At 32.1% G+C, this 12,325-nt stretch overlaps 1 protein-coding gene across 9 annotated transcripts in view; it reads right to left on the bottom strand.

The window, feature by feature from the left end:
- The window catches only part of RPS6KA6 (ribosomal protein S6 kinase A6), a 171,535-nt gene that overhangs the window by 56,479 nt on the left and 102,731 nt on the right, over positions 1–12,325 (bottom strand). For 8 of the 9 annotated variants that reach the window (XR_012329362.1, XR_004524393.2, XM_033849215.2 and 5 more), the window contains 9 exons: positions 10,223–10,365; positions 7,543–7,613; positions 7,219–7,307; positions 6,140–6,198; positions 4,347–4,449; positions 3,586–3,716; positions 3,023–3,145; positions 2,404–2,493; positions 1,064–1,222 (listed from right to left, as the gene is read on the bottom strand). Coding sequence is in view for 7 of the 9 variants with exons in the window: in XM_033849215.2 (XP_033705106.1) it covers positions 1,064–1,222; positions 2,404–2,493; positions 3,023–3,145; positions 3,586–3,716; positions 4,347–4,449; positions 6,140–6,198; positions 7,219–7,307; positions 7,543–7,613; positions 10,223–10,365 (968 nt within the window). In the remaining 2 variants the exon portion in view is untranslated. The remainder of the gene's footprint in view (positions 1–1,063; positions 1,223–2,403; positions 2,494–3,022; positions 3,146–3,585; positions 3,717–4,346; positions 4,450–6,139; positions 6,199–7,218; positions 7,308–7,542; positions 7,614–10,222; positions 10,366–12,325) is intronic. The other variant, XM_019932209.3, reaches the window with a different exon arrangement.

Genomic DNA, 12,325 nt, shown 5'->3' with positions numbered 1-12,325 from the left:
CTAGTCCTATTTTTAATCAGCAGTTTACTACATTAAAAGGTCTTTCAAGACAAGGATCAAGACTTAAACCCATGGTTGAATCTGCAATACCTTTTATAATGTCTGGCATGTAGAAATGCTCAACACGTTTGTCATTAATTTACCTAATTGATGTAGTGTTTAATTTCTAAAATAATAAACAAAAGAGATGTTTATCATTTTCTTCTTCTCAAAAATTCTGGTCATCCTTTATTTTAGAGTGTGTTGATAAAGACAATCAAGGAATTAAATTATTATAGAACTACTCCTTTAGCATTATACAATTTACATTTCAAAATGCTGAAAACGTACTCTGTAAAACCACACTCAAAAATGAGTTCTGGCCCCTGTAGAATTTTCATTATGTCATTTCTGAGTCGTTCATTGTTTTATTGTTTATATGTAAGTGGGTACATATCTACTACTACAACTATTCAAACTTACATTTTTAAATTATTTGTGACTCTCTTTTCTTGTTTAGCTATATATACAATAAAAGTTACCTTGTTTTGATAACTCAGTTCATTTGCTTTCTTTATGAAGAGATAGGAAGCAAAATAACAGGCCTGCACCTCCACTAGAAATTTCAATATAGTAATACTTCAAATGTTTAGAATCCAAATTTCTTACTGTATTGGGGGAGGGGCTGGCAACAATCAAGTTATGCAGTCTTGCCAGAACTTTCATGCTAGGCATAGTATAATCTGAATAATATTCACAACATGCCCTTGGATAACTCTTTTATGTTTCACTTTTAAGTTTGATTAGGTTTAATAATTTAAAAGTCAAGGTTAGATATATAATTCAAACCACTTTTAAAACTAATATGCTATTAAATTAGGGCTAACAGGTAGAGTGAAGAAAATTAATAAGGTATTACCCAATTTCCTAATCCTATAACCTTCACTAAATTATGAATTTTATTAGGCTATTCCGTATAAAAATATGTGATAAAAAGTAATTCATTTTAGGTGTTATATCCTATATATTATTTTGTGAAGATATAAGCCCCAGAATTAAAAGGAAGACTATAACTACAACTTACTCCTTGACAATGAAGATAGTCAACTGTGTTAGTTATTATAAACAGTACATCACTAGCTTCCCGTTCTGAAAAACATTTTTGTTTGAGAATACGGTCAAGTAGCTCTCCTCCTTTCATCAAATCCGTAACAAGGTAAACATATCTACCATCATCATAAACCTAAAAAAGAACATATTTTCAAAATGATATTATTTATAATTACAATTCTGAAATGTTTTAAATTATATTTACTTTGCTTTTCTAATGAATCTCTAGTGTTAAAAAATATTATTCCTTTAGTATTAATATAGTGCAGGTTCTACTGAAGGTTAAACTGGCTAAATGGACTCTTACACCATTCTGTGAGACCATGTTAAACATATAATTGTATTAGCTTTTGAAGTTTTCTGTTATACTTCATCAAAGAATATAAATGGAAAAATAGAACTTTGTGCCTCTCAAATGGCATCTGTCTCACTTTTTTACTGTATTATAGGCACTTTCCTTCCTTAACGATAGTAAGCTTCCTTCTGGCAGTAAATATATTATTTGTTTTTTAATATCTTCCCCACAGTCTATTATCTGACATGGTGTCTTAAATATTTGTTGAATTCAAATACTATATCAAGGAGAATATATTAAAAATATGTACACCCTTTTATTCAGAGCTCGTGATATCTACATCTACACATACAAACACATATGTGTAGACATATATCTATCTATCCACACACATACATACATTTACATATATATAAAATACTATTTAAGGATTATAAATCAAAATGTATATCATATTATCTGAAACAAACTGATCAAGGTGATGGTTTATTGTCTGCCTTTTCTACAGAGGAAAGAGCATTATTTTCTTTACATGAAAAGTCAGCATTCAGTAACATCTATTACTATGAGTCATATGTTCACTTTTAAAAAAGTAGACTAATACTATTTCAGCCAAGCAACAATACACAGTGCTACAGCCAATTGCTGTACAATCAAGAAAGTAAAATCTCCTAGAATTTGGCAGATTCCCAATCTCCTGTATCTTCTATACTTGTAGTACTAGAGAATAATAAATGTTGCTGGTGATAATGTTAACTAGTTAACAGCTAGAATACATTCAAGTAATCAGGACACTCTCATTTACCAACCGTCATAGTTCCTTTCTGACGTTTTATAAGAAGGGTAGTAGTATAAAATCATCAGGGGAAAAAGAAGAACTGAAGTGGCAAATTTAAGAGTCTTAAGATTTTGTGGCATGAAAGTAAACATACCATGGACATGAAAAGTTTCAATAAGAAAATAAAGTGCCAAGTCATAACTTCATTAGCTTAGCTGATACACAGATTTTAAATACCTACATCCTTTAAAGTGATAATGTTAGGGTGTTGTCCATAGCGCATCAAAATTTCAATTTCTTCTGAGGGGTCTCTTTTACTTTTGTCAATGATCTAAGAAATAAGACAAGAAAAATCTCAGAGGAAAAATATTTTCTTTGTCTAAAAATGAATGACATAATTTAAATTTGGTTATATTTTCAAGCAAATAATAAAACTCCAGAGTAATGTTTGTCTCACATTATTTTAATATTTAAAAATTTCCTATAACTGAAACAATAAAAAACAGAGCACTTTCTTCAACATTATATTCCATCTAACTAAAACTATACTGATAATTTGATCCAAATGTGACAGTAATTGTCACAATTGCTCAATCTTAACATACTACATTAAAATAAAATTATTCAAAAGCAAGACATTCATGAAACACACTGTTCCTCCAAAATAAGTCTTTTTTTATTGAACAAAATAAAGTCTTGGAAAGAAATTCAAAATGAAAATATTAAGTCGTAAGAGATTTTCCTCATCATTTTATCTTTGCTTTCTCCACTTGCTCCACTGAAAAACTGTCTGTCAGTTGACCTGCAATTTAACTTATACATATAAAACAAACAAAAAAAGTTAGCCTCAGAGACAATACCTTCACTGCAAATTCCATGTTGGTAGCAGTGTGTATGCATCGTTTGCAAACAGAATAGGAGCCAACACCAATATCCTCTTTCAATTCATACGCTGCACCAAATTGTGCAGCATTTCCATTTATCTGTTTTTGTTAAAAAGTAAAATACAAAATAGAATGATATGGTTTCACATTTTTTATCTTCTCTCCTAAGTATACATTCTTCTTAAATCTTTTAAAAATCAAGAATAATTCTAGAGAAGTTTTATCAGTATTTATAAATGGTTTACACAGATTCTGAACTGATCCTAAATTGTAGACTTTCTAGATCCCCAAAGCCAATACAATAATTAAATCAACTAGCTAATACATCACCCATTACATTTTCTTGCCAAAAGAGATCACATAAATATAATTAAAGGTTACTACTGTCTGCTTTTTTCCAAAACATATGGAGACATCTTTAATTCATTATACAGAGATAAATGAAGCAGTTGAAAATCACTTAAAAACCACTGTAAATCCATTAGCAATAACTGAAAGAAATAATTATCCCCAATCTGAATAATCTAAGTGGAATTTACCTGAACAATTGGTAATACATTTGCACTTGTGATTGGAGTGATTTTGTATTCTTCTGCAATAGAAGTTGCAACAAAGCTGAATCCTTTGAAGAGTTGATGAGCATTAGCACTAGCTGGCAAACCAGGAGAATCTAATGTCCAAATAATTATATTTAATTAGAACTACACAGAATTTTATGATATGAAATGTGAACATTTCTTTGAATATAAAGGAAACCATTAAATGTTATCATCAGACATACTATATTAGGTATTTGATTTATTTTATATTATCTGTTTCCCCATACTATTATGCAAGCTCCATGTAGATTATAATTTTTGTCTGTTCTGTTCACTTCTACACTGTCACTGCTTAGTACATAGTAGGTATTCAATATTTGTTGATGAATGTATGAAACAGATGCCAATAAAAGTAAACCTCATTAAATTGTAAACTATAAGAGTCAGAGTGATATATCTCATATCTTACCTCTTATCCCCATCCTTTAATGCATTAGCATGTCAAAAAACTTTTAAAGTAAGAAAAAAAGAAAACGTTCACCCTTTGCTCTAGTCTCTGCTTCCCTAGTAAATACTTCCCATGTAAAGCCTCTGTTTGAAAGGTGTCCAAGCAATGCTGTATATAGGATCCACACTTCCACACAGGGCAAACCACCCTCTGCAAACTTACAATTCTTTTAGTTTTTACCTAAGAAGCTAGTTTACTTTTTTAACCATCTAACTGAATAAAAGCCCTTATGTTACACATAAACATGCATTACCTTTAGGTGTTTTTGCAGTAAATTCAGGATCAAAACAAAAAGTATCATCTGGTTTTCCAGAAGCCGGTTTGAAAGGAGGCTGAACTTCTCTCTTATATAATTTCTAGAAGAAATAACAGAATAACACAGAAATGTATTAATACTTGAAAAATTATTAAAGCAGAACATGATATTCACAGTCCTTAACAGAAGACTCACAATTTCATAAATGAAATTTCAACAGGCTTCAGATACCTGTTAACCAAATTCTAACCTGTTAACCAAATTCTGTGTATCATCTAAACTTGAGAGATAATGTACAGAATCAAATGAGACCAAGAAACACAGCAGCAATGCCACAGGTTGCATTCACGAGGAATAATTCTGTTCAGTTTTGGATTTCAAAAACTGACTTGAATTCTCACTGGTAAAATAACCATACAGAACATATCACAATGTTACCATGCAGATATAACTAATAACATTCTAGGATATCAAAATTAATAATTAGTCTAACTCCAAGAAATATGCATTATACCTATTTTGTTTTCACATAATAATATATATTAGATGCACTGATTAGAGCTCTTTTTATAGAATTCAAAAATTGAAACTTGTCTAACAATCTAACTTCCTAAAATTTATGTTTTGGAAAGACATATAAAATATCTTACAACATAACTATTTTTTGGAAATCTACTTTTTTAAAAGCTCACAGTCTCACAGTGAGGGAAAATTAATAGAGGATTACTTTAAAGTAATTTTCATTTATTTAAACATGTACACATTCCACTCTTATTATTTAAGAAGAATAAACAAACTGTTTAGATATAAAAATAATGGAAAAATCATTTCTAGTTTTTCTAGTTAAAGAAAAAGGAAGAGCAGAGAAGCATTAGAAAAAAATGACAAGGGAATGCAAGGACACCGAAAGAGGGATGCACACAGATGTGACAAAGGGCAGACTCCCATGCAGTATGTTCACTGTGTGGCCTTTCAGGTTATTAATACTATTAATGTGTTGCAGTTTTACAACTATAAAAACTAAATCAAAATATTAACTTCTGAAACCTGTTCTACAAGCCAGAAGAAATAATAATTTGGTCAGTGACTAGTGGCTCTCTACCTCTGCCTTAGAAACCAAAAGAGACACTTTTTCTTTAGGGATAATTTTCAATACCAGTGCCAGAATTAAATAATCAAAAACACTTACCTATGATGATTAATAGTACATAAAATATATAAAGCTGAGTTGTAAACAACAATAAAAAGTGAGCTTTTCTAAGAAAAGCTCATTAGTCTGGGAGTTGCAACTTAAAAAAATTTAATACATGACTTTGCAGAATTTCACAATGTTTCTGTTTTCATGTTCTCTCAAAATTTAGTAAAATACCTATATACAAAGATTTTCACTTCTTAACAAATTAAATTTGTTCTAATACATGACAAAGAACCATTTGAAATCAAATAACATCTTAGATTCTTTAGAATTCATTTTTCTATAAGAATCTGTCCTATGATTCATTCCCTTTCTCCTTTCTCTTCTTCCCCCCACATTCCCCAACCTAGAATAGGGGAGAATATTAACCATATTTAACAGGTAAGACAAATGAGCAACAAAAATTTACTACATATCATCCACACATCTACTGGTTCAAGGTAATTGCATGAAATGCTACACCTGTAAATAAAATCTCATACTAAAAATAAAACAAATGGATTAAGTTTATCAGCAAAGTCCATATATTACCATTTACTCTTGAGTTTTTGCTTTTATTAAAGGTACTCAGTAACGAACTTGCTACTGAACTTACATTCCAGTCAATATTTGCAAAAAAAAGATGTCTTTTGATTTCGTCAACTCCTTCTGAACCTATAAAAATGGAAAGAATGTTTTTACCAGTCTGAATTTTTTAATCTGCTTACCTGGCTTCCAGGCTATTATCTGTAAATAGGAGTACATACATTTCATAGATTCCTTGAAGTGAAAAGTTTACAATTTCTTATCTGATGTTTTATTAATTGGTCCTCTGAATTCAATATAATAAAAAAATAGTTGATGTTCATGCTGAAGCACATAGGGTATCATGAAATACTAAAATACCTTCTGAATCAAATAAAAATCATGTCTAACATAGCATTAAAATTTAAGCAATTTTCATTTTCTTTTTTTTTTTTTTTTTTTGCGGTACACCGGCCTCTCACTGTTGTGGCCTCTCCCGTTATGGAGCACAGGCTCTGGACGTGCAGGCTCAGCGGCCATGGCTCACGGGCCCAGCTGCTCCATGGCATGTGGTATCTTCCCGGACTGGGGCACGAACCTGTGTCCCCTGCATTGGCAGGCGGACTCTCAACCACTGCGCCACCAGGGAAGCCCCTTCATTTTCTTCATAATTCAATTTATGATCTCATATCTATAGGCCAAATTAAAAATGCAATGAATAAAGTGGCATCGAAATTTTAACACATGGACATAAACAGGATAATAGGATCACATTTGGATCCAGGGAAAGGCTACTAGAAAGTAGCCAAATAATGAGCAGTTATGGAAACATAACATTTATCTTGATGAATATTGGAAGGGACAAAATAATTATCTTCAAATATCTAAAAGGATTACCTATAGAAGGGAGAACTCTGTGAATTATGTCAAAAGAGACATTCATATGATATAATGATATATATTAAACATAAGTTCTGAATAACTAGACCACTCCATTTTTAATGATGGGTATAACAGAGTTTACTGGAATCTTTGCATACATAAAACATAGAATTCTACGTATAAACACATAACAGTAGTAAATGAACTTAGGCCAGAAAACATAAAGTCATAATTATTCTCCCAAAGCATGTAGTATATTGTTATAAAAGCTAAGAAAATAAATAATACCCAATCTATTTGCTGGATTCCTTTTGAATAACATCCTTAGAAGACTTTGTGCTTCAGCACTAAGAAACTGCGGCATTCCAAGTTTTGCTCTGGAAAAGAGGATTTCAGAAAATTTCATTTAAATCTAGCCATACTTCTAAATTTATAAATCCCAAAAATAATTTTAAAGAATGCTATCACAATGGCAAATAATGTCCCCTATACGGTGGAAGGGAATGAGACAGTGAAAAATGTTCTTTTGTGTCAAATGAAAACCATAACAAGTTTCTCAAAACTGAAAGCAAGGAATTTTTCCCAAAAGAAAAAAAAAATGTTTACACTTACTTTAATATCATATTCATGGTCTCATTTCTGTCTTTACCTTGAAATGGCAGAGTACCAGTAAGCATTTCAAACTAAAACAAACAAAAAATACCACAAGTCAACTTAGTAAAACTTAGAATTTACAATGAAATTCTTCAGGAAAAAAAATGAGACTTGTAATACATGATCATCAAATCATGCAGAATCTACATGATAGTAGGTCAAAACAGGACCAGAAAACTAGGTCACTTAAGGAAATACACCTCTGGTACCCCACAGTATATAGGCCAAATGAGAGGTGATTTGTAGCAAATGTAACCAACCATTTTTTCAATCCTAAATTCCTCAAACCAAAGCAATGTGGAAATAGACACAAGGCATTTTCTTTTAAAACAAAGATAAGCTTTTAAAGCAAACATTTAACAGTGAAAGAAAAGCAAAAATAAGTACTGAGCCATTTCAAATTCATACATGCTCAAGAAAGATAATCATTCTCATTCCCTTTGCTCTCTTTACGAAAAAAAAAAGGAACCAAACAAGAAGCTACACACACAGATACACACACCACACACTGATATATGTATTTTAATTTGAGACAGTTGTACACAGCATAATGAAAACTTTTTCCCTAAGAGAGTTAATTGAAATGTGGATAACTAGAACATTAAATAATCATATTTAAAAGAAAAAGTAGGTCTGAAAATGAAGACCATTATAACTCACTAGAGAGAAACGTTTTCATATCCCTAATATTTAAATCTTAAGCTTAGATTCAAAAATGGCTTTGGCCTCAGTCCTCTGTTCATTTATTTGAACTTACAACCTTAGTTAGCTTATGCATTCAACTCTCTCCTGATGACTGATGACTCTCAAATCGATTCCAGTTTCAATCTCTCTCAATCCCCAGTTTTCCCTTCCAAATCTAAAGTAATGGTTCTCAACTGGAGCCTGAAGAGGTAGGGGTAGGAGTCATAGAAAGGGAATGAAGACGAAGGGAAGTATGGTGTATGGGGATCATCTCTCTCAAGCTCCAGTCCCCTGCCCCCAAACCTAAAATAATGGTTCTCTCCTGGGGACTGGAGGAATAAGAGGTGGAAAGGCAAGAACAAAAAGAAAAAGAGAAGGATAGTACATTGGAATCACACCTTCCCCTCAAATAAACTATATGCTGGCTGGCAGAGTAATTTTTTGTTGTTGCTGTTGTTGTTGTTGTTGTTGTTTTTTAAGGTCTTCAGATGATTCTGATGCTCTCTCCACTGCCCTCTCCTAATTCATTACTATCAAGGGGTTAAACACTAACCCACAATAACCTATGCAACGTGTTAAAAATAAATTATTTCCCCACTTTCAAAATCATCTGTCCTTCCAAGCTATCTCTTTTCTATTGAACTACCTTTCTTTCGATCCCCTGAAGTTTTAGAGGTATCTCTATCTTTGACCTTTCCCCTCTGCTTCATCTGTGGCATTTAATCTGTTACTAAGGTCAGCCACTTCTTACCTTGAAATGTCTTTAAGATCTCCTTTTTTTCATTCTATAATCTTACAACTGTCTTCTAAGGAGAACTTCTTGGTCTCCCTACTTTCAGTTTCCTCCATTTGCAAGCCATTTATATAATGCTACCAAGGCTAATTTTCCTAAAATACATTTTTTCTCTAATTACTGTCGTGTTCAAGAATCTACAAAAGTTTCCAACCACCCAGAGAATTGCGTGCAAATCCTTATAGGCTTATAGCCTCATTTCCTCCATCTTCACCCTCATTCTCCACTACTACTCTAGTCAAACTGGTTCTCCAGGTCTTTCCTAATACTATCACAATACTATTCTTCTTGACACACAGCTATTTGAATTTTATCCATTCTTTAGGGCTTAATTTAAATTCTATCTCCTCCGCTTTTCTTACATCAACTTATATGACTTCTTGCCTGAACTTCTAAGGTATTTCCAGGCAGTTTATTTAGCTATTCCATTTGTTTCCCCAACCAGATAGCATGCTTTCTTAGGTCATGGAAAATGCCAAATATTGTACTTCTATCTGTTCCCACCCCACTGCCCTTACCAAATCCCAGGCTTATAATAGCCACTTAATATATTGATACATCATACGGTAATTCAGTGATAAAGAGGCAAAAATGGATTATCAGGCTTCTAGAGCAAATTGTATCTGATTCAACAGCTATTCACTTATCACCCTACTTAATACTACAAATTCTATGCTTAATCTTATGCCAAATCAGTCAGTCCATATGCTCATTATGCTAGATACTGTGGGAGATTATAAGTAGTAGAAGACAGGATTGCCCTCCTTAAGAGGTTTACAATCTTTCTAGGGACATGCTTGAAAAAATGTGACAATAAGATAATATACCATAAGGTGCTAAATTCTGTGATACCTAGTTAAAATACCATGTAACTACTAAACACAGTATTCTGAAATCTAAAATCTGGTAGGCCTTTATCTAAGTTTTAAATTTGAATAACTTGTAAAAGAATGCTGCCATTTACCTTTTAATCTAGCAACTAAAAGAAATCAGAACACCAAAACCCTAATTTTTATTGTATAACAGCTAGCCAATCAAGTTTTTTAACAGTCATGAACTTGAGAACCCTATTCTCACCTAACACATCCCAACACTCAGATTAAAATTCTAAACAATACTAATTGTATATTGGCATAATTAAAAAAAAAAAACACTACTTACCATAAGGACACCATATGACCACCAATCAGCACTCTGGGAATGACCTCTTCTATTTACTACTTCAGGAGCCATATACTCCACTGTACCACAAAATGAGTAGGCCTTCTTCTCCTGATCTACTGATTCTTTGCTGAGTCCAAAATCTATAATAACAATATTACACAAAAAACATATCTGAAGATCTTCAGAAAATAGAAAATACCAAAAGAAACTAAACGATGAATTAAACCTACTCATGATGGCCTACGATTACCATTAAGAAAGCTCCTTACCTCAGTTAAACCTCATCCTCAAAATACATGTTTTCATGTCTATACAGGAATATGATTCAACAATTTTGAAAGGACAATTAAATTAAATCAACACTGTCATAGTGATCTAATTTTTAAAACAGACTAAGACAAAAATGATAGTAATTTGCACTTTTTAAAATATTAGGAAAGCAAATTTTGCTTTGGTTTTGGTGAATTTCCACTTTGTTTTATGGTCTTAGAAGAGCTAAAGGTACTAATATATAAAAATCAATCTTATTTCTATATACCAGAGATAAAAAATTGAAAGGTGAAATTTTAAAAGTACTATTTATAACATCACCAAAAAACCCTCATGAAATCCACAGGTATAAATATACAAAGAATGCATATACAAGATCTGCATGCTGAAAACTATAAACATCAATGAAAGGAATCAGAGTAGATCTAAGTAAATGGAGAGAGATACTGGTCATGATTTGGAAGATTCAATGTTGTTAAAGATGTCAATTCTCCCTAAACTGATCTACAGAGTCAATGAAACATTAATAAAAATCCCAGCAAGATTTCTTCTGTAAAAATCAACAAGCTGAATTTAAAATTTATATAAAAAGACAAAGTAAATAGAATAGCCAAAACAAGTCTGAATAAAAAAGGAAAATTCAAGGACTCACACTACCTGACTTCAATACTTACTATAAAGCTATAGTAATCAAGACAGTGTTGTACTGGAGAAAGACTACACACACACATACATATATGAATGCAACAAAACAGCGTCCAAGAATAGACTGACATATACAGTCGCTCTGCTATTTTTGTTTTAAAACTGCAAATTTGTTCCAATGCGATTGATACCTTATTGTTACCTTTCAGAGATTTATACCACTCCACAAATGTCCTTTGCTGTACTTTTCTGACAAAACTGACATTTAACACTAGAGTTTGCTTGGCGAATATAACATGAATTTCAAATTTCAGCTTGGTTTATGTGCAATTTTGCCCACAAGAAATAATAGGTGAAACACTAGAAAACTGCACCTAGTTGAACTGAGCCAAGCAGAAATACATACATGCACACACGTCAAATATCTACCAGCTATTTCAGCACATCATGTGTGTTACAAGCCACTTCTGTTCACCTGTAGTATTAGAACTCCCAATTCCAGATAATTTACCTCCCACTACTTCACAATAACTTACAAACTGCAACCTTTCTGATGCCAATTATAGAAGCAAATTTCAGGATTTTTTCAAGGTAAGGTATCATATTTATTGTAGTATTTATCTATTCTTAATCAGTTAGAACATATAAAACAATGCCATCATTTTTAACAGCCTCCTATCTTTCTTTAATGTGTCACTGGTTATATATTTTAGTGTTAAACCCCAAACACCATTTTCTCCATAAGTCATATTTTTTACTATGCAATTATGCATAGTACAGTGATTTTTAAGATCATATGTGTTGCATTATAACAGAACTGGCTATATATATAGCCAACTGATTTCTGACAAAGATGTAAAAGCAATTCCATGGAGAAAAGGTCAGTCTTTTCAACAAATGGTGCCAGAATAACAGAATATTGATATACAAATATCCGTCCTCATACCATACCTCATAAACAAACATTAATTCAAAATGAATAATAGACCTAAGTGTAAAACCTAAAACTACAAAATTTCCAAAAGAAATACAGGATAAAATCTTTGTGAGCTTGGGTTAGGCAAAGATTTCTTAGATACAACATCAAAAGTATAATCCAGGGCTTCCCTGGTGGTGCAGTGGTTAAGAATCTGCCTGCCAATGCAGGGGACATGAGTTCGAGCCCTGGTCCGGTAAGATCCCACA

The sequence above is a fragment of the Tursiops truncatus genome, chromosome X, assembly GCF_011762595.2.
Source record: "Tursiops truncatus isolate mTurTru1 chromosome X, mTurTru1.mat.Y, whole genome shotgun sequence".
Classification (NCBI taxonomy): Eukaryota; Metazoa; Chordata; class Mammalia; order Artiodactyla; family Delphinidae; genus Tursiops; species Tursiops truncatus.
The sequence above is the reverse complement of the archived record's forward strand: the minus strand, read 5'-3'. Positions and strand labels throughout refer to the sequence as shown.